The following is a 23546-nucleotide window of genomic DNA, read 5'->3' on the forward strand; positions in this document are numbered from 1 at the left end:
TATTAGTTATTGTCTGCTACACATCAGCAAGTCACACTAGGGATGTCTGGTTCCTTGTCCATCTAACTATAACATGTAGGAAAAAATCTGCATGATCATGGGGGACTTCAATTTGAGAGACACATGCTGCAGGTCTTGTGATGCCAGTACTCAAAACATTCTTGGAATTTCTAAATATTCTAGATGATGATTTCTTAACTCAAAAAGCATTGCATCCAACAAAGGGAAATTTTATATCTGACCTCATCTTGATAGATAAAGAGAAACTAATCACAGAACTGAAACTTAACGGTAGCTTAGGTACAAGTGATCGTGACTTGATCAAGTCCAGACCAGTAAAATATATACTTCGTGCTTAAAAAAGATCAGTTTTACAAGGCTGAAAACAATTATGAACCAAATCAGCCAGGAGGAAAAAACGTGAATGACAATTGGGAATTGTTTAATAACACTTTATTAGAAGCCAAAAATGCCACAGTCCCACAGTTGAGGAAGACTATTGGTTAAAAAAAACAATTTATTAGGGAAGTGTAGGCAGCTATAAAAAAAAAACAATAACAAATGAAAGAAAGGGGATGTTGATAGTAAAGAGTATAAGTCAGAAGCTAGGAACCATAGAAAATTGATGAGGGGACACAAGGAGAACTCTATGGCAAGTGTAGTTAAGGAGAATAAGGAGGGTTTTTTTAAACTATATTAGAAATAAAAAGAATCCTAACAAAGGTATTGGTCCACTACTAGATAGAAATGGTAGAATTATCTATAATAATGCAGAAAAGGCAGAAATGTCCAATAAATATTTCTGTTCTGTATTTGAGAAAGAACAGATGATGTAGTGATATAAATGATGATGTTTATGCTTATCTCTGAAAATCATTCTAATTATTTTAAGGTTTTCTCTGAAAGATGCTCTCTGTGCTTTCCCTGTGTATCTCAGGGATTTGCAGTGAAGATGCAGTACTTTTGTTTGTTTAGGTTCTGCTGAAGGTTCAGATGATGATTAATTTGAGTTTGCAGGGAAGTGAAAATAATTCTGACTACACGATAAACTCTGGAGACCTCCAAAATCTTTGCAATTCAGTTCATGCAAATAAGAAAGAGGAAGTTTAGGACTCATTAAAATGAAAAGGTCGGAGAGAATATAAACATGTTTTGCTGGCTAACTGAAATGCGAAAACACACACACAGCTTCTCTTATTCTTTGAGCTCACAGTATATGCATTAACAATGTACAGAATTCAGAAAAATCTTTATTTGGACTCTACACTGCCGGTGATCTTGGATTATTCTAAATAAATATAAACTGATGTTCTGATATTATGGAACTGCTGAGAATAATAATAATATTTCAATATATTTTTCTCTTAAGCTTACTCAGCCAGCAGACCTTTAATTTTAAAACAGACTCATAATTTACCATTCTAATGATAGGTTCCAGAGTAGCAGCTGTGTTAGTCTGTATCCGCAAACAGAACAGGAGTACTTGTGGCACCTTATTAACTAACAAATTTATTTGAGCATAAGCTTTCGTGGGCTAGAGCCCACTTCATCGGATGCATAGAATGGAACATTCTAATGCTGACACTGCCCTCTCCTGGTTCAATCATTTTTAGGTTGGTGTATGTGTTTCTCCTAGGAGTACAATTTTACCATAGGTGAGAGGTTGATAACAGATCTTCTTCACTGGCAAAGTTGTATTTGGAAGGTTTAATTGTGACAAACAAATTAATGTTATTAATTATGCCAAATTATGGGAGCTCCATTTACCATGATCAGAGTGAAAACAAATATCCTTTTGATACAAAACAATACCTGTTTTCCAACATTATTTGTTCTAATATCACAATAACTCTGCTAAATGCAGGGTTTAACTATAGTCCATGATGCCCAACCTGCTTACACAGGAGGGCCACATAAACCTGAGCAAAACCTTGTGTTGGCCAAACAGATCCTGTTTTGCATGTATTTAGATAGAAGCAACCTGTGTATAGTATTAAAGTATAGTATACTATAGTATGTATAGTATATTAGTATAGTGTTTGTTAAAAACAAACAAAGAAATCAGTGCATAAAACATATCAGAATTATATAAAACAGGGGAAAAGAACACATAACTAAACTAAAATGATATAAACATGATGACAAAATGCTAATGGATTGATCAGTAGTATATTGTGTTGAAGCAGGCCACAGGCCTTATGAAATGCTCTGGTGGGGCCATGTACGGCCCGTAGACTGTAGGTTGGGCACCCTGATTACGAGGTCAGTGACAGAGCTGGGAATAGGACGCGGGTCTCTGGATTGGACACAATGGGCAAAATATACTCGTGACAAACAGTAGTGTAAGACACACGTAGATTTCCCGTAAAGGGACACCAACACCTTAAAATAGAGTGGATTCTATTATTAATAGCACCTTAGAAACATCAAAGGGACACTTGTTTTCAATCAAATGAACAATTCTCAATTTCACAATCTGTACTTATTCTCATAGAGATTGAGAGGGTTCATTGACATTTCCTGGTACTGTCTGTTCACATGCAGAAGAATGGTGACCTTATCATGCTCAAACATTGCTCTGGAAACCCCTAATAATTTTTGTTGCCCTTTCTGTACCTTTTCCAATTCCACTATATCTTTTTTGAGATGGAGCGACCAGATCAGCATGCAGTATTCTGGATGTGGGCATATCATGGATTTATATAGAGGCACTATGATATTTTCTGTCTTATTACCTTTCCCTTTCCTAATGAATCCCAACATTCTGTTAGTTTTTTTGACTGCAGCTGCACACTGAGTGGAAGTTTTCAGAGAACTATCCACAAGATCTCTTTCTTGAATGGTAACAGCTAATTTAGACCCCATCATGTTATATGTATAGTTGGGATTATGTTTTCCCATGTGCCTTACTTTGCATTTATCAGCATTGAATTTCATCTGCCATTTTGTTGCCCAGTCACCCAGTTTTGTGAGATCCCTTTGTAACTCTTCTTGGTCAGCTTTCGACGTAACTATCTTGAGTAGTTTTGTATCATCTGCAATTTTTTCCACCTTACTGTTCAACCCTTTTTCCAGATCATTTATGAATATGTTGAACAGTACTGGTCCCAGTACAGACCCTGAGGGACAAAACTCTCTCTCCATTCTGCAAACTGGCCATTTATTCATACCCTTTGTTTCCTATCTTTTAACCAAAAAGAAAAGGAGTACTTGTGGCACCTTAGAGACTAACAAATTTATTTGAGCATAAGCTTTCGTGAGCTACAGCTACTAATAAATTTGTTAGTCTCTAAGGTGCCACAAGTACTCAGTCTGTATTCGCAAAAAGAAAAGGAGTACTTGTGGCACCTTAGAGACTAACAAATTTATTAGTAGCTGTAGCTCACGAAAGCTTATGCTCAAATAAATTTGTTAGTCTCTAAAAGTGCCATAAGTACTCCTGTTCCTTTTGTGGATACAGACTAACATGGCTGCAACTCTGAAATCAGTGGATATAGTGTACTTTCAGAAAGCCTTTGACAAAGTCCATCACCAAAGGCTCTTAAGCAAAGTACATGATCACTGGATAAGAGGGAAGGTCTTCTCCTGGATCAGTAACTGGTTAAAAGATAGGTTTCAGAGTAGCAGCCATGTTTTTTTGCGAATACAGACTAACACGGCACCTTTAGAGACGAACAAATTTATTTGAGCATAAGCTTTCGTGGGCTACAGCCCCCTTCATAGGATGCACAGAATGGAACATATAGCAACAAGATATATATATATATACACACATACTCCACCTTTTCATGTTCTCTGTAAGAGGCTGATTAATTAAGATGAGCTATTATCAGCAGGAGAAAAAAAGTTTTGTCGTGATAATCAAGATGGACCATTTAGACAGTTGACAAGAAGGTGTGAGGATACTTAACATGGGGAAATAGATTCAATATGTGTAATGACCCAGCCACTCCCAGTCTCTATTCAAACCCAAGTTAATAGTATCTAGTTTGCATATTAATTCAAGCTCAGCAGTTTCTTGTTGGAGTCTGTTTTTGAAGCTTTTCTGTTGCAAAATTGCCACCTTTAAATCTGTTCCTGAGTGGCCAGAGAAGTTGAAGTGTTCTCCTCCTGGTTTTTGAATGTTAGGATTCCTAATGTCAGATTTGTGTCCATTTATTCTTTTGTGTAGAGATTGTCCGGTTTGGCCAATGTACGTGGCAGAGGGGCATTGCTGGCACATGATGGCATATATCACATTGGTAGATGTGCAGGTGAACCAGCCCCTGTTGGTATGGCTAATGTGATTAGGTCTTATGATGGTGTCACTTGAATAAATATTTGGACAGAGTTGGCATTGGGCTTTGTTGCAAGGATAGGTTCCTGGGTTAGTGTTTTTGTTGTGTGGTGTGTGGATGCTGGAGAGTATTTGCTTCAGGTTGGAGGGCTGTCTGTAAGCAAGGACTGGCCTGTCTCCCAAGATCTGTGAGAGTGAGGGATCATTTTTCAGGATCGGTTGTAAATCTTTGATGCTCTGGAGAGGTTTTAGTTGGGGGCTGAAGGTGACAGCTAGTGGCGTTCTATTATTTTCTTTGTTGGGCCTGTCCTGTAGTAGATGACTTCTGGGTACTCTTCAGGCTCTGTCAATCTGTTTTTTCACTTCACCAGGTGGGTACTGTAGTTTTAAGAATGCTTGATAGAGATCTTATTGGTGTTTGTCTCTGTCTGAGGGATTGGAGCAAATGCGGTTGTATCTTAGAGCTTGGCTGTAGACAATGGATCATGTGGTGTGTCCTGGATGGAAGCTGAAGGCATGTAGGTAAGTATAGCGGTCAAAAACCGGGAGTGTTAAGTATCCTCACACCTTCTTGTCAACTGTCTAAATGGGCCATCTTGATTATCACTACAAAAGTTTTTTTTCTCCTGCTGATAATAGCTCATCTTAATTAATTAGCCTCTTACTCCACCTTTTCATGTTCTCTGTATGTATGTGTATATATTCATCTCCTTGCTATATGTTCCATTCTATGCATCCGATGAAGTGGGCTGTAGCCCACGAAAGCTTATGCTCAAATAAATTTGTTAGTCTCTAAGGTGCCACAAGTACTCCTGTTCTTTATATCCACTGGTTCACCCTTGCTTGTTGACCGCTTCAAAGAATACTAGTAGATTGGTGAGGCATGATTTCTCTTTACAAATACCGTGTTGACTCTTCCACAACAAATCATATTCATCTATGTGTCTGATAATTCTGTTCTTGATTTAAAAATTGTCAGTGATGGAGAATGCAGCATAGCCTTTAGTAAGTTGTTCCACTGGTTACGCATTCTTCTGTCAGCACAATTGTGTCTACACTGGGAGTTTTGTTGGCATAGCTATGCTGGTCAGGGTCCTGGGTTTTTTCACACCCCGTGATTGACAGGGCTATGCCAGTATAAATTTAAAGTGTAGACCAAGCCTAAGTATGCCCTAGTGCCTCTTTTTTTTTCTGTGTTTTCCTTAGCATGTGCCATTTTATGCATTTGCCATCATGTTCTACCAAGGATTTACAAGTTGTCATAAGACAGTTGTTTTTTCCCATAAAGATATAGATGAGATTGCTGTTTTAAAGCAGAATTGAATGACTGGTTAAACATGCCTTTTTAATTATTCTCCAGCCTTTGACACTACCAACTGAGCTATCAAAGAGCACAATTCTTTTTCCTCCAGATTAGGTGACTGACACACAGTCTAATAATAACACTAAGCACCTGGTCTCAACTTTCTAGAGAAGTTGTGTATAGAAAGCTATCTTTAATAGAAGAGATGGCTTATGGTCAATAAGGAAACAAAAAAATTATAACTGATAGCTTTCCTAACAAAGAAATGTTTATATATGACATGGTGGGGAAAGATCTGAATAGACAAATTACACCAGATGAATAGATTTTGACCTGGAAAAGAGGACCAGCAACCTCAGTGTGTAGCACAACAAAAGGAAATTTCTTTAACATACTGTTTAAGTGGTACCTCACATCAGTCAAATTAAAAAAATAGAGAGAAATTGAATGGAGATAAATGCTAGAAAAATTATAGTGAAAGAAGAGATTTCATGCATATATGGTGGACATCTCCAGTCATTAAAAAATATTGGGATGTGATTTGTAAATAAATATTACAAATTGTTGAATATTTATTACCAAATCATCCTTTGGTAATCTTCCTAGGACTTCCTAGTAGAAGTGGTCACACTCAAAGGTATGAAGAATTAACCTCTTATCTGTTTGCAGCTGCTAGAATACTGATAGCCTATTACTAGGAAAAAAATAGTCCAAACCTAGAGGAATATTGCCAAAAATATGCAACATTATTGAAAAATTAATGCATCAGTTACAAACTCAGCAAAAGAGACAGAGAATAGATACTTAGATATTTGGTACCAGTTATTAAATACTCAAACAGAATACTTTCATTTGCATAATAACTAGAAAACCTTTGAATATTTTTTAATATAAATGTGTGATAAATATGCCTGGTGGTAGTATTAGTAGTCAGCAGTTTCACTCAATTTAATAAAATCACCACAAACATGTCTTGGATGGTGTAACAGGGCTCATTCTGTAATATGGTAACACTCTGGTTAAACAGAGAGATTTTATTTTTATATTACTGCATAATATTTCACTAAACAGACACAAAAAGATAAACCTCAGGCAGGGGAGACACTGTTGGGATAAAGCCTGCAAGCAAGTTGAGGAGCAGGGTGGAGCAGGAAGGGAGACTGTCTGGGGTGGGAGTTCGGGAGGAAGGGGAGCAATGCAGGCGGTTCATGGGGCAGGGCAGTTTTTGGTAAAAGAGCTAGATGAAAGGGGCAGTGTTAGGGGAAGATCTCTGAAGAGAAGAGAGTCGGGGAACTTTGGGGGAAAAATTAGGAATATTTAGTAAGTGTCGCACACAGAGTTCATCAAATTATTTGAACTAATTAATTTGCATATAACTAAAATGTCCCCTTAAATGAACCTGTGTAGATTTAGAGCTGGTAAAAGAAGGTGTCTGGTTGCAACCCCTGAAGGAAGTTACCATTTATTTACAGAGCACAGCAAGCTTCTCATAAACACAGGGTTTCCCGACCCTGATCTGAGAGGATTTCCTCAGGGAATAAAAGCAGGACACACAAGTCCCCCTGGCCCCTGCAGGCCTTGGCCTCTCTGTTGAGTGTGCTGGTTACTGCAAATGCATGTGGGTCACACTGCTTTAGAATTTAAGAGTTTGTGCTATAGATTTCTAATGTAATTCTCTGGCTTTCTCTGCCTGAAGGTTGAAAGGTATGGGCAGCAGATGATTTTTATCACCAGGTCACGTATTGATACAAAGCCAAACAAGCCTACTAGATGCTCTTGAAATTAATGATGTCCTCACAGTGAAAAATCACTTTTTAGTAAAAATAATACATTTTATTCACATTTTCAAGGTCTCGGAGCAAGATGGGGGCAATCAAGCTTCCCTACTCAGTTCAGTCTTGGCAGGGAGTATTCCTTTAAACTCTGGGATGTAGAGATACACTAGGTATGGGTGGCAACCCTAAAGGGACTCTAGGTAAGTGGGGGTGAGGTGTCAGGCAGAGGAGACAGTGTGGGGGCGTTGGTCTCAGTGTGGGGGTGCAGGGGGCTCAGAGTGATGGGGAGAGGCACTGTGACGGGGGGCTCAGAGTGATGGGGAGAGGCAGGGTGCTGGGGACAAGATGGCCTGAAGGGAGGTTTAGGGGCTGTGGGAATGGGCCGGGGGCGGTGTTGGGGTGGGGGGAATGGACTGGGGGCAGATTGAGGGGCGGGATAGGGGGCTGGGGGTGGCCTGAGCGGCGGCCAGGAAAGGCGGGATGAGGGAATTGGGGGGGGGGCGGCCTGAGGGGGGGGGCGGCCCGAATGGCAGCTGGGAGGGGCGGGGAAACTGGGGGGACGGACTGAGGGGCGGGGCCGGGTGATGGGGGCGGCCCGAGGGGCGGGGCAGGCCCAGCGGCGGAGCGGGCGGAATGGCGGAGGCCTCGGGTTGTGCTGGGCCCTCTCTCCGCTATTTCTGCACGGCCGGCCGGGGCCTGGAGACCTTCCTGCTTCGGGAGGTGCGGGCCCGGCTAGGGGCCACGCAGGTGAGGGGCCTCGCTTCGCCCGGCCCGCGCTGGGAGGGGTCTGGCCCGCGGGTGCCCCGGGAGCTACCCGGGGCTGTGTGGAGGGATGCGGGCCTGTGGGGGGAGGTGGGTCTGAGGGGCGGAAGTCTGGGTGTATGGGAGTTGAGGGGTGAGGATCGGATGTGGGGGAGTCGGGGGATGTGGGCCTGATGAGGTGTGGGGGGGATGTAAGGCTGTTGTGGAGGCCTGATGGGGAGGAGGACCTGGGGGGCTGCATGGGGGTTTAAAGAACAGGACGACTCGTGGCACCTTAGAGACTAACACATTTATTTGAGCATAAGCTTTCGTGAGCTACAGCTCACTTCATCGGATGCATCCGGATGGGGGTTTAAGGAGGTGGAGGCTATTGGGAGGGAGAGGGGATTGGGCTCTAATGGGATAGGAGGCTTGGGAGATCTTTTTGTTGAGTTTGTCCTTTGGATTTCACCTGCTCCAACCTCCCAGGGAGGTTTTGGGTCCTGTGCACGCCAGGATAAAATATATAGTTTTGAAACATGTTCATTTACTGTTAGCCAACATGTTTTTTAAACCCTAGCATAGATGGTGGCTTCCCTCTGTCATTTAATATGTATTATAATACAACTTGTGTGTGTACCTGTTGGCTCACTCTGTTTGGAAATACATCTCTTGCCCATGTCTAGCCAAGTTCTAGGTGACTGGTGAGCGGGTGGGACTTCTGAGGGAGAAACAGACCCTACAGCCCTGGACAGAGGATGTGAGTTTTACTTGGGCAAGTTAAAGGTGGTGTGGTGAGACTGAGGTATCTTGTTGCTCAGATCTATTTCTCCACAGTTTTGTTCATGCATAACATAAGACCATAACAGCTATACTGGGTCAGACCAAAGATCCATCTAGCCCAGTATCTTGTCTTCTGACGGTGGCCAATGCCAGGTGCCCCAGAGCAAATAAACAGACAGGTAATCACCAAGTGATCCACTCCCTGTCGCCTGTTCCCAGCTTCTGGCAAACTGAGGTTAAGGACACTTCATTTAAGGTGCACTTCTGATGTGAGGGGGCATGTATCTGTTTCTTCTTGTGCCCTGTTCACAAAGAAAAAACATCCATCCTTTTGTTATGGCTGCTCTTGGTGCTTTTCTGATTCCACTTGTGTAACTTGAGTTAGCTGTTATGTAACCCAGGTTACAATAGGACTGACTACCAAACACGATTGTAAAAGTATTAAACTATGTCTATACTAGGTGCTAAGTGGCATTTCAAGTCATGTTAGCAAACTCAATTACCCTAATTTGACTTTAAAACACTTGTTATTCCTACCTCTTCATGCCTGACTGACAGTTGTAAAGGTTCTTCAGGGTGGTTTTTGCATATTTGCACCAGGTGCTACTGGAACCTAGCTACGCTTATTGGTCATCCCAGTCTTCAGGAAAATCTTCCCCTTAATCTTCATTTGACAACTTGTATGTTACAGATCAGAGCTTAAAATTTCATGTCTTTTTCAAGGCCTAGTTTATCATCATTTAACTACTGGGCATTTAGCTAAATTTAAGATAATATTTTCCCAGTTAAGCACTAGTCTGTTTTCTTGGAGATATCCAAATAAAGCAGCCATTCTAGATCCAAAGGAGTATACTGTAATAATATCTTGCGTTTATAGTGCACCTGTTTGTCCCAAAGTATCTCATACATTACCCCCATGTGATGAGAACTGCAGAAACCCCTTAAGTGAAGGGCAGCAGTCAGGTGGTAAACAGTATGCTGAGCAAAGGAAAAATGTGCAATGACACTGGGGAAAACCCCCAGTTCTTACAAAGTGCCTCATGGGTTTTAATGTCCTCAGGTATCTAACAGATTGAGTTGTTAAGGGTTAGGGTTAACCTTAACCCTAACTGTATACTAAACTATATTGAACTCAATATATTAATATTGTGGTGCTCTTCATTGTACGCCTCTGCTTACTGCGGTTGGATGGAGTCAAAGGAGCTAGAGCACTTAATATGAGGGTGTGCAACCGCATGGTAAGTTTCTTTTGGTGGGCCTAAACCAAATCTAGAGACTATTTTTTAGACTTTTTCTTCTTTTTGTTAGGTGGAGTATGTTTCTGGAAAAGTATTCTTTACCACCAATTCTGAGTTGAGTAAATTGAAGACGCTGAAGTCTGGAGAACGATTATTTTTGCTGCTGAAAAAACATGCACCAATTTCTCTCTCTAGAAATAAAGGTACTGTTGATTATTCTTTCTCTTTCTACACACAAAATATTATGAACTCCAAGTACAAGTTGATATCTGATTTGGAAAAGAATTCCATAATTGTCTTCAAATGCCATAGTTTTAATTAAGTAATAATAAGACTTTTTTGTCCAAGGACATTCAAGTACCTTTCTACTCTGAAAGGTTAATATAAAAAAAAAAATCACAACAGATAACAGGATTCCTCTTTTTGTAAGTGTAGACCTTAGCAACAAATACTCTTGGAGTTTTTAAAGACTTTTTTCCTCTTGAAGGCTCATTTGATTGCTTAAACTTTTTTAAAAATTTGCCTTTTGGGCTGATATCTTTCAGGTCATCTCTCCACTCAAGTGAATTTTTAGAAAGATTGCACAAAAGCAGTTCAGTTGTTTTAATAGAGAGAATGGGGAGGAAATACATTTTTAAAGTTTATAAACTTTTTTGTGTCTTTTTTAATAGCTCTGACAGCTTTGTGGTTTAGAATAGTCCCTAGGTCACAGATGTTCCTGTGAGTGGTCAAGGGGAAAATCCATTTTGATTTGGCAGAGTTAGAAGTGATTTAAAAAATAAGACTTGTTTATGCACTCTCTTTATGTAAAGAAACTAATGTTTCATTCTAACTCCTAATGTTTTGCAGGCACTGCACATACATATTTGTGTAATTTCAGTGGAAAGTTTTTAAAGTTGGGGGTTGGAATCCACCAGAGCTCTGAAGAAGTCCTGCCCTGTTCGATGGTATCAATTAATGTACACACTCAACAACCGTGCCCATTTTTAGATTCATGCATTACTATACTGAGAGGGGACATAGCAGTTTTCAAGTACATAAAAGGTGGTTACAAGGAGGAGGGAGAAAAATTGTTGTTCTTAACCTTTTAGGATTGCACAAGAAGCAAAAGGGCTTAAATTGCAGCAAGGGCAGTTTAGGTTGGACATTAGGAAAAGCTTCCTAACTGTCAGAGTGGTTAAGCACTGGAATAAATTCTCTAGGGAGGTTGTGGAATCTCCATCATTGGGGATTTTTAAGAGCAGGTTGGACAAACACCTGTCAGGGATGGTCTAGATAATTACTTAGTCCTGCTTTGAGTGCAGGGGACTGGACTAAGTGACCTCTTGAGGTCCCTTCCAGTTCTATGATTCTATGATACTCTTTAGTTGTATGGCTGCTTAGTTTTTTTCCCACAGGGCTCCTGCCTCATTTGGTGCTCAGGTTAGACAGCTGATGAGTCAGGGATATGTACTGAATGAAACAGATTCTGTTGAATTCTGCCAAATTCTTTTTTCATATATCATGGTATAAATCTGGAGCATTATGTATAATGAGTGAGAGGAATAATTTTCTTGGCGGTTGAGTGGATTTAGGTATATAAATTGAAATGGATTATTTGTGGTATGACGTTTCAAATGTTATAAGTATCTGAGAAGATTAGATTCAGATAAAAATAGTGATGATAGAATTTGATTAGGAACTCGAAAAATATTCTAAAACTTTTCATGAAAGATCAAATTTATCCATGGACCTAAAGTTCAAAAAATAAATAGAAGTACCTAACTTACTTTCATCTGTGTACTGAGGAAAACTGAAGGTCACAATACTTGTACTAATTTTATTCCCCAAAATTCAGTTTCTCAATATTTTACTCTAGTGAAGTCAGTGGAACTACTCAAGTACCTAAAGTTAATCACATGTTTATATCTTTACAGTTGGGTTCTTTTCTTCGTCTTCTAATTGCCTGTAATAAAGGTTTTGTGGACTAACTGCTGTTTCCTTACACCTGTGGAGACTCTGGTGTTGCTGTGGTTTAAATATGAATTTAGCTTTGCTGTTGAAATTTAGTTAATAGTTCTGTTGATGATGCACAAGAAGGAATAGACTCCAGTTCCCTCTTCTGAAGATGTGTAGGCTCTGCAATGTAACAAGAGTAAAATGTAACTTAAAAAAATTCAAGTTAGTGGATACTAGTATGTGTCTGAATCCACATAGGGAAACGGATCTGACTTTTGGCCACTTTTCAGAGTTGAACAGCATTTCTAAGTGCCTTATAAAGCTGAATAAGCATTATCCTTATTTCACAATATGGGCAACTAAGTGACAGAGAGATTAAGTTGATTTATCCAAAGGCAAAAAACTAGTAATTGGTAGAATAGGGTAAGAGCCCAGTTCATTTTAGCACCCTGAGCTAGCTCCAGAATTTGGACCATTGCCATGCAGAGCTCTCTGAGTATCTGAGCAGAGGGGAGAGCTATGGGCAAGGCCAGGACAAAGCAGGACGTGATTCAGTTAACATCACCTATAACCAAATCAGATCAGAATTGCAATACTTACATTCAATAATTGGTGCCTCAGGAGTTAACGAATTCACAAATTTAAAGAGTTAATTGTTCTCTTTAACATCTGTTGTCTTAACTCCTTTTGTATAAAATGTTTTAAGAAATTTTGCTGTAGAAAATTCGGGTGGAAACTATAATGATCCTGGCCCTACTTATTGTGCTGATATTGTCATGTGTGAATATGTACTAGCCCTGAGTAAAAGTAAAATTTCTTTATTCGTGAAAATGAATGGATTAGACTTTTTGTAAGGCATTGATATTTCATTTAATAGTCCTAGGAAATAAGTGTTTAATGTTCCCAAACATATACTTTAATGTTGATGAGTAAAAAAATAAATTGTGTGTATTAAATGTTAACACAGAATAAACTAAATTCAGATCTCTTTTAGGAAAAGTATTTCATGAAATTCAAAAACTTGTAATTGAGGACCCCAGATGTTGGCTGGATATTATTTCCATTTGGAAACATCTTCATGGAAATAAGGTCAAACAAGGAAACATCCCTAAAGAAAATCCAAAATCCCTAAAAAGAAAATCAGAAGAAGAGATAAGTATCATAACAAAAAATCAGAAGAGAGAGCAAATATTAGAGACAGTTTCTGATGAATGCCACGTGGAAGAGCAAAAGAAAAGTGTGGTACTAGAAACAAACAACAACATGGACTTGTTGACTGAAAGCAAAACTTTTCTAGAAGATACATCTGAAAGTAGAATAGAGAAATCTGTTGAAAGCAATAACCGCAGCTTCAGTTTCAGAGTTTCTTGTCGCTGTAGTGGAACAATTGCAAAAGTATTTACTTCACAGGTATGACAAATCAAAATTCCTGAAGGATAGAATGAATTGTACATTTTAAAGGTGTGCTGAAATACCTAATAACTATGTGTATTAGATTAGTAAACAGATCAGTAATAGTTTCTAAATTACTTTCTAAAAGCATGACTATTCATGGTTAGTGTTAGGGAACCTTGAATAAAAACACAGGTATTGCCCATTTCAGGGCATTTTTAGGGCAAAATAACTTTTCAAATGAATAGTTTCTATCGAGGATGTATTATATTTATAAGTAATACATTTGTGCATAAGGGATGCAAAAAAGCAACAAATCTGTGACTGAGGTTCCATTTATTTTACTTGAAGATGGGCAGAAGTTTGGTTCTTTGGAAAGTTTTTCCATTGAAATAAGTGCACAGTAAACTGTAAGGCTCCAGTCCCGCAAACACTTAGAAATGTGCTCAATTTTATGCACAGTGTTTTACATTTATTTCAGGCTCTACTCGTTCAAAACTTTCCAGAAATTTGTGGATAGTGGCTATACACTAGGTTAATCTATCTAAAGGTATGCTGAACAGCAGGTGTTAAGAGCTTTTCAGATCAAACGAGTTTTCTGTGGGAGTTCCTACAGTGGTAATGTGGCCCCAAACAAGTCCAGCTGGCCTATAAGCAATTAAACTGAGGATTCTGGCTATTGATGGGGGGGGACTTTCCCAATCTCTGAGATCTTGGAATGTTGGTGGTCCTACCGCCTCAGACTGCAGTGTGTGGGGCTATACATCAATGTTAAGATGATTCTTCCCAATTATATAAATGTGGGATGGGAAAGGAATTCTTGGCCTTGTAGCACATTTGTTTGTGAATCTCAGGTGAAAGCTGTCAGTTTCTTCCCTATCTGAGATCAGTCATCAATTAGCTAAGGAAGAACCTGTTCATGTTCAGCATGTTATCCCAGGTCATTCACTTAATTCCAGTCACTTGGTCATATAGCAGTTGAGCAAGCAGGAATCAGTGATCTCACTCCTGAGAAGAAGACAGGCTTGTATAGCCAATCTGTGCATTATATGGCTGCTGCTGATGGAGCAATCCTCTCAGAATGGGTGGAGCAGGCTATATAGTTTGGAGTTTTGACAGTGAGGGTAATTAATCATGGGAACAATTTACCAAGGGTTATGGTGGATTTACCATCGTTGACACTTTTTAAATCAAGATGGGATGGTTTTCTAAAAGATATGCTCTAGGAATTATTCTAAGGAACTTCTAGGGCTTGTGTTATACAGGAGGTCAGACTAAATGATCACAATGGTCCCTTCTGGCCTTGGACTCTATGAATCTGAACCTATGAGTCAGAGTCATGAAAGCTTAATTTTGGCTAGATAATGGCCTTTTAATATGCAGCTTTGTTTATGCTTGCTAAAAAGTAGTTCCTACTAGGAGAACTGCTAAAGAGCTGTGTTGAACCAATGAACACCATTTTCTTTTAAAGAATTATGGTACAAAGGTTGTAGAAATGACTAGCTCCAATGGGGTGTTATGAGTATGGAGACTTTTGCTGTAATACACCTCTACCCCGATATAATGCGGTCTGATATAATGCAAATTCAGATATAACGTGGTAAAGGAGCGCTCTGGGGAGCGGGACTGCTTTACCTTGTTATAGCCGAATTCGTGTTACCGCAAGCGGTTCCTCTGCACGCCCCCCCGCCCCAACTCACCTCCGCTTCTCCCTCCCTTCCAGGCTTGCGGCAAGCCTGGGAGGGGGGAGAAGCAGAGCTGCGGCAAGCTCTTGGAAGGAGGCGGAGCGGAGGTGAGTTGGTGCCAGGGGGCTACAGCAAGAGTGGGGGGGGGGGCGCGCAGAGGAACTGCTCCCTGCCCCAGATCACCTCTGCTCCACCTCCTCCCCTGAGCGCGCCGAGGACCACGTTATATCAGGGTAGAGGTGTACTTTTGCTGTATTTTAGTTGCTGGGCAACTAAAATGATTAGGGGTTTGGAACGGGTCCTATATGAGGAGAGATTAAAGAGGCTAGGACTTTTCCGCTTGGCAAAGAGGAGACTAAGGGGGGATATGATAGGGGTATATAAAATCATGAGTGGTGTGGAGAAAGTGAATAAGGAAAAGTTACATACTTGTTCCCATAATATAAGAACTAGGGACCACCCAATGAAATTAATGGGCAGCAGGTTTAAAACAAATAGAAGGAAGTTCTTCTTTACTCAGCGCACAGTCAACCTGTGGAACTCCTTGCCTGGGGAGCTTGTGAAGGCTAGGACTATAACAAGGTTTAAAAGAGAACTAGATAAATTCATGGAGGTTAAGTCCATTAATGGCTATTAGCCAGGATGGGTAAGGAATGATGTCCCTAGCCTCTGTTTGTCAGAGAGTGGAGATGGATGGCAGGAGAGAGATCACTTGATCATTACCTGTTAGGTTCACTCCCTCTGGGGCACCTGGTATTGGCCACTGTCGGTAGACAGGATACTGGGCTGGATGGACCTTTGGTCTGACACAGAATGGCCATTCTTATGTCCTTATTAAGATCTACAAAATATATTTTAAACAAACTGAAAACGTCCCTTCACTTTAGGGATGTAAAAGGTTAACTGGAGTGGATGGAGCCATGCTGCCTGGCCAGAGTTACACCGCCCGGCTGGAGCAGGCCCAGCCGCTTAATTGGTTAACTGTTTAAACGATTACAAATATGTCATTTAAACGGTTAACTTTTTAAATGGTATTCACAGCCCTACTTCACTTGTGTGTGCCATATAGATATTGGGAAGAAACTAGTCAGTGTTTTGATATTCACAAGTAAGTAATGAAGCTAGTTACCTAACAGTTCATAGTTTAAAAAAAAATTTAAAAAGCACAACCTTACTCGATAGTTCTGGTCTAACCCCAGAGTCAGAGACACATCTTTGTTCATTAACAATTAAATGGATATTTTACTACTTTTTGTTCCTGTTAGCCATATATAACTAACACAGCTGAAAGAGAGCAGGATTTTATTCCTTCTTGTAACTGACTGCAGTTTGAACAATGAAACTGATGTGCAACTGTGCAAACATTGCAAGTAATGGGGGGTTGCATAGCTAACTCTACAGTGGATGGACTTAAATTCATTGAATGTTTTAAATAAAAGGAGTATTTCCTGAAATCTGCAACCTCTCTAAAATCAGAATGAACTGTAAGTGTTCCCTTTGCAGGGGTCTTATTTGGCCTGCAGAATCTCTGGATGATGAAGGGAAAGAATTAGCTTGTCTCACAGTGTAGGTGGAGTTTACAGGGCTGGCAGGTTGGGGGAGAATTCTACCCCCAATGACACTTTTATAGCTATGTTTCAGAGCAGAATACCTTATAAGATGCTGAAGAAAGCAAACTAATTGCCAGTTTAAAAGTAAGTAGTTCTGCACTAATACTTAGTAATCAAATTGTTAAATTTCAGTTGTGGTATTAGGACAAATGTTTTGTTTGGCTTCTTTGTATATGTTCAGATTCAGAGCTGCTAATGTCATATTACACGATATAGTCTTGCCTTGCTTGTGAATTCTTTAAACTCTAACATAACTTGTTTTTTGTCATTTGTAACTTAGATTCCTTTTAATCTTAATGGCTTTCAGTGATAGGCTTTTTTTTGTTTTTTGTTCTTTGTTCTTTCAGGAGGTGGGAAAAGTACTTGGAATAACTCTTATAAAACAGCTTGGATGGAAAGCAGATTTGAGAAACCCTGATCTAGAGGTAATGAAGTGGTTTGTTTACTGAATTCTCTAGTTTTAAAATGACACTGTCAAGTGCTGATTTGACATGACTTTTTTCACTGTTCATATTGTGGTTTTAGAGTGTGTGAGATAGTGTCTATAGGCCCCACTCTGAACTAGGGCTGGGAGTAGAGCAATACTGGACTAGGGAGGCCTCACCCCTCAACAGGTGGAGGGCATGTTCCCAGTGGAGGAACAGTTTAAAAGAACACTGGTAGCCAGGAAGCGGGTGAGGGGAATAAGAAGCACACGGCTCCAAGAAGCAAGGCTGATGCTGAGCTGTGCCAAGAAAACAACAGCTTTGTGTAGGTTCGTCTAGCAGCGGGGACTTAATCCCCCCCCACTCCCCATTTCTTTGGGATTTGGAAGCTCTCAGAGAGAGTGACTGAACAGGACACTAACAGACCAAGGAGAGTCTGCTAAGCCTATGAGTATGCGCCAAACTGAGGCTCCATACTGGTAGGAAGTGACCAAGTAAAAAACATAATTTGGGGTACCTCAATGACTGGACACTTTGATAAACCCCTGGTCAGGACCCGGTGGAGTGAGTTGGGGGCCTGGTCCCCCCCCATCTTGGCGCTCCTCCCCCCCCCCCCCCCCCCCTGTAGTGACACAACCTGTGGGGAGAAATTGGCGCATGTGGGTGTGATTGAGGCCATACATACAGGGCCCCCTCTGGGATGAACAGGGTGGCAGAAACTGAAAGGCCACTATCTGACCACTAAGCCAGCTGGTCATTGGACCTTCCTGCTTCAGTATAGAACATTTTCATTACTTAAATATACCAGCATAGGATTCTTCCTCCTGTGTTCTTGTTGTAAGACTGTAGAATTCCCCTCACCCTTTGCTACTGATGTGAACAAAAAAGTACCAGTAGTCTTCTTGGGGCACTGGGGAAGGGGACTCCCGTATACCTATGAACCAGTAAGTCTGGTAGCAAAGGTTCTGACCAAACCCAGAAGGGGTGAAGGTTCAGTCATCCTGATACTCTGTCTGAGCCATTACAAGGTTAAGTCTTCAACCCTGCTCACAAAAGTGGTGGGAAGTCCCATTGGACTAAGAGTCTGTTCACATCCCAGCCCAAATCTCTGTCCCTGTTGATCTGGTTCCTGAAAGGATGACACTCTGCAGGCTTGATGTCTTCAGCTAGGTATCCCAAACATCCTGGCTTTTCTAAAAGAATCTATTAGTAAGACTTCCAGCTCTAAGTAGAAAGGATTGCTCTATGGTGCAGTGAGACTCGCTGTAAATGATGCGTGCAAACTGCTTGCCTTGCCTTTATTTGTCTGAATCTGTATTAAAGACTGGTTTTAATCCAGGTGCATTTGACAGCTGTTTCAGCCTGCCATGAGCTATTTGAAGGTAGACCATTGTCTCTGCATCCCTTATCATGAAGTTCATGCAGGTCTTGACACATTTTATTTCCATTGTGTGCCCCCCCAAAAGAGCCCCCTGCATAAGGGATATTTATTTGGTCCTGACAACTTCTTTTTGAGGCACTTTGTACTTGTGAGTTCAGCTTTCTTATGTGGAAGGTTAATTTCCTGGTGGCAGTGGATTGTCTCATTAAGTGAATATGCTTCAAGCCCTCATGGCTGATCCACATTCATACTAGATTTTACAAGTTATTGCTGTAAACTCTCCCAAAGATCCTTGCCAAGGTAGTGATTGACATCAACCTTTAATAAGCTTATTGCCCTTGCTGCCATTTTTCCACAACCATATGCCCATCCTAATGAAGTTCTTCTCCACAAGCTTGATATAAAAAAGGTCATTAGGGTTCTGCTTGGAGAGGACTGAAGACCTTAGGCCATCCAACTCTGCTTTGTCAGCAGTTCCCTAGGTAAGGCTGTCACTAGGAGGGCTTATGTCTAAATGGTTGTCTGATTGCATTTTATAGTGCAATGACCTAACTGGTCAGGGATGCTTTCTGGGGAAGAGACTTCCATTGCCAACCTTAGAAATTCATTATGCATACCTGTATGTGTACATAGTCAAGGAACTACATATTCGCTATGTGCAGTTCTAGGGATGGTACTTTCAAAAATACCAAAGTTGCTTAGGAGCACAAGTCCCAGTAAAAGGCAAGGGGACTCTTAAGTCACCTTCAGTGCTTTGAATATCCCAGCCCTAAGCAGTAGTGCTTTGTTTTGAAGGAATCCAAGTCCTGCAAAACCTGCTGGCGAAGTTGGGAGGAAATTTTAGTGTCTAAGAATGTTCCTTGAACTATATTAAAAAATTGGTCCCTCAAAGATATGAATGCCTCATGATGAACTCTTAACCAATGTAGAATGTCTTAATGGCTTGTTTAAATGTTACAAATTCTTTTAAAACTTTCCTATTGTGTTGTTTATTTAAAAACGATAAGATAATTTTTGATACTATAGGTTTTTATTGATTGATCTAAAAGCCCAAATCCTAATGATAAAGGTCAAATAAATAGCATCTTCGATGTCTAGTTTCAATTAGCAAAACTACCATCATATTTAACTTAGAAGATCCAAGTTTCCTTTTTAATGTAATTTTTTTCCCCTTTCAGCTCTTTGTACATCTAAATGATATTTACTCAGTGGTGGGGATTCCTGTCTTCAGGTAAATATTTTTATCACCAAATTCACAAATAGCAGTTCTATAGTATGGCTATTAATTGTCTCATTTTATAAATAAGTCCTGGCAGCTACTGTGTATAAAATATTTTTCTTAACTTGTATCCTTTGGGCTATTGTACATCGAGATCATGTACAATCTGTCTAGAGTTGACTTGAAATCTTGGCCTAAATGTCCAACAGAGCAGCCTAAAGCTAAGACCTGATTTTCAAAAGTGCTGAGCAACAAGTCACACTTCCTGGTCCCTCACTGAGTTTCCTTTTCTATTGGGTTCCCATAATTGACTATATTATTATTTTTATGCATGACAATTTGCATTTTTACAGAGACACTCTTTTGGATTCACTTCTTATATGGAGTGTTTTAGTTTGGTATCTACCTCTTGTTGTTTGCAGACTTCCACTGGCGACCAGAGAGTATATCCGAACTGCAGGCCTCCGATCTACTGTAGCGTGGGCTATGGCATCTCTTGCTGAAATCAATGTAAGCAAACACTGACATAGATTATTAATAGTAGCAACAGAGGGGCCTGCATAATGATAGGTTCTGTTCCTCAGAGAGCTGAGAATTTCATGATCCAGTTAGCGGAGGCAGAGATGGCCTTACAAACACTTGTTAGAGGAACATTATGGATATACTTTTCCTCTAAAAGTCCCTGTCCTAACCAACACACCTGCCTTAGCTTTGGATTTCAGAAAATGTAATTGAAGGTATCTCAGTGATTCTTATACTTCTGATGTCTTATGGTAAGTCTAATCTTGTAAAGTGCTGGTTGCTGTCAGTCCTTATTGACTTCAATGGGAATTTATGGGCATGCATCATGTCCCAGGGTCAAGCTCTGTCAAAGAAAATAAGTCAACATCTTTTTGCTTTGAATACAATACCCCATTTGTAAGAGCTGCAGTGCTGAATCTCACCCAAAGGTCTTGCCTTTGAAGAACAAATTATACTGTTAAATGTGTAAAAAATACTCAGTATGTTTTGTTTGTTTATAGGCTGGTGCATTTGTTTTAGATCCTATGTGTGGATTAGGAACAATACTCTTGGAAGCTGCAAAAGAATGGCCTGTAAGTTCTACAGTCATAATAGGTAGGATGTTTCCAAGATAGCATTAAATTAATTTTATTTTATATTTGTAAAGCATTGTATTGTAATTTACCAAAAGTATGTGTTCTTGTTGGAAAATCAGCCAAACTTTTCTGGAAAAGTTTGCAGAATTTTTAAACTGAGCTTTAGTTTAAAACTTCTCCAAGATGTACTTATACCAATCACTAACTCCTGTGCACCTGTTCTTGCAATTGTCTAAATTCATAAATAGAGATTCTCACCCCTGCTCTGGCCCTTTTGTGCTAGTTACAGGGGTCTCTGCAGCATAAAGGGGCTCTAAAAGCCCTGGATTCCGCCAGCAGATTATTCCCTCAGTGCAAGAACTGTAGGCTGTCATTCAGTGCTTACCCCAGAGTATGACAGGGATGATGTCACAGGGCAGTGCACTGCAGGGTTCTGAGTAGTGCAGCTGCTCATAGGTATCTGGGGAAAGGCTGTTGTAGCTTAGCACCTAGGGCTATCTAAATTACTGCTCCCTAAAGCAGCCTGGAATTGCAAAGCTTAAAGCCACTTTTGCACCTCTTCTCTCTGGACTTTGAGTTATATTCTGCTATTGTAAGAGCTGCAGCACTGAATATCACCCAGAGGTTTTGCCTTTGAAGAACAACTTGTACTCTTAAATGTGTAAAAATATTCAGTAATATGTTTTATTCTGCATAATAAAATTTTTCTCCTTTTTCCCTCCAACAGAATGTACATTACTTGGGTGCTGATATAAATGATTCACAGCTACAAGGTGCACATGAAAACATTAAGGCTGCAGGCTTGATGGATAAAATTGAGTTACTTAAAGCATCTGTCATAGGTAATATTTGAGAATGACAAAGCATGTGTTAAGGACTCTAACCAGAGTTCTAGAACTATACAGAAAGTGTAGTTAATGCTGAGAGTCAAAGTATACTAAAACCTTGACTCTTTTCATACATGATTGGGTTGACACTTTCCTTTATGTTCATGACCTGCTGTTTTTCTGTTCTCTTCCCCTTATATTTTGACAAGAAACTTAACAAAAGGATATTGTATATATTCATTTCCAGGGTTTGGCAAATCACTACCGTTACTCTGTATCTTATGTGAAATTCCCAGTCAAAAAAAGTCATTATTTAGGTAAAAGTTCTAATTAACTATCGTAACACAAAGATAAATCCCTGTGATCTGCAGCTTGTAACTCAAATTTTTCTGCAGTGATAACTTAAGCCAATTGATGAATCATTGTTTTTTGCAGTGGATACATTTAATGACCCTGGCCTTTTCCTGGAAAATGCTATCGGTTTGTTCTCAATTTATGGGCTGATTTTTAGGAGAAGATAATTGCTTTATGATTTGATACTTAATGTGGACAAGTTCTCCAAATCTGGACCTGAATTACCCACATATGAAAACTCATTACAGCAGTTAGCAAAAGATCTTCTCTATTTGACACTTTACCTTGTGTTCAGATGAAGGAGAATGTATAGTACTCCTTTCCTTGTAATACCTGTTTCTTACTTGATTGGTTTTAGAGCCCCCACTGGACTTGGCTTGGCTTTGGATACTTAAAATTAGAAGTATTCTGAACTCAGACGATACCCTTGTTGAAGAAGTAATTGATGCCTTGTTGTTGTATCTTAGTCATTGGTCAAAGTATATTAATTCCACAGTTTTTTCAAAAGAATGCATAGCTGGCTATTTCGCTCATAGACAAAATAATTTACCATACATCTTGGTCCAAGAATGTTCTGGGAAACAGCTATTCTCAGGAGACTAGCCTTTTCATATAGCTTCAGTAAAAGAAAATAATCACTTAGAGCTGGCATAGAAAATTCAGGCCTTTGGAGCAGCAATTCAAAGAAAGCAGCTCAAAATTAAATTGGTTACAGCCATGCCTGCCTGTAACCAGATTCTATACGAAAGATCTAATGCGTCACTTCCTTCAATTTAACATCTGCATTTGAGCAAATTATTCTTGTAAGTAAAGGGCCTGCAAGGTTAACCACATAACTCCCACTTTAAAACTCATTTGCAAACAGTTATTTACCTTGAGGAGCAGAACTAGTTTGCAAAAATGGAATTGTAGTGTTTCGTGTTCATTGACTCTAAGACATCCTGATCAGATGTTTTTACTTACAAATTAACACAGTTTTTCTGGCTGCCAGCTTTGCAGACTCAAGCTGGGTGTATTTTTTCTATCAGTAATAAACATTCTGCAAGCTAAATCATGCCCTCTTTTATACCATTGCCTTTAGTGGAATATGGGACTGAAGCTATGCTAATGGCACTGGTTTCTTTCTAGTAATGAAAGAGGATAGATAAAGATGTCTGGGGGTTTCTTGTGTTCTAGGTTTCTTAAGTCTTTTAGCAGATACCATAGGTGTCCCCTGTCACACATCTCTTGAGTGCCTCCTGTGCGGTGTTGGTGGATGAAATGTTTTATAACAGGGATTCTCAAACGGGGGGGTCGGGACCCCTGAGGGGGTCATGAGGTTATTACATGGGGGGGGGGGGGTGTCACGAGCAGTCAGCCTCCACCCCAAACCCTGCTTCGACTCCAGCATTTATAATAGTTTTAAATATAAAAAAGTGTTTTTAATTTATAGGGGGTGGTCACACTCAGAGGCTTGCTGTGTGAAAGGGGTCACCAATACAAAAGTTTGAGAACCAGTGTTT

The 23546-nt window shown here is 40.0% G+C and overlaps 1 protein-coding gene across 5 annotated transcripts in view; it reads left to right on the plus strand.

Moving 5' to 3' along the window:
• THUMPD2 (THUMP domain containing 2) overlaps nt 1–23546 on the plus strand; it is a 50975-nt gene that overhangs the window by 18743 nt on the left and 8686 nt on the right. Inside the window, exons 1-8 of one of the 5 annotated variants that reach the window (XM_043544232.1) lie at nt 7951–8101; nt 10187–10319; nt 13049–13464; nt 17089–17166; nt 19726–19778; nt 20189–20276; nt 20789–20860; nt 21591–21705. In XM_043544232.1, coding sequence (XP_043400167.1) covers nt 7988–8101; nt 10187–10319; nt 13049–13464; nt 17089–17166; nt 19726–19778; nt 20189–20276; nt 20789–20860; nt 21591–21705 — 1069 coding nt within the window. In that variant the 5' untranslated portion in view covers nt 7951–7987. Of the gene's footprint in view, nt 1–7950; nt 8102–10186; nt 10320–13048; nt 13465–17088; nt 17167–19725; nt 19779–20188; nt 20277–20788; nt 20861–21590; nt 21706–23546 lie in introns of those variants that run through there. The other 4 variants (XM_037896405.2, XM_043544233.1, XM_043544235.1 and 1 more) reach the window with 4 other exon arrangements.

The sequence above is a fragment of the Chelonia mydas genome, chromosome 3 (assembly GCF_015237465.2).
Source record: "Chelonia mydas isolate rCheMyd1 chromosome 3, rCheMyd1.pri.v2, whole genome shotgun sequence".
Classification (NCBI taxonomy): domain Eukaryota; kingdom Metazoa; phylum Chordata; order Testudines; family Cheloniidae; genus Chelonia; species Chelonia mydas.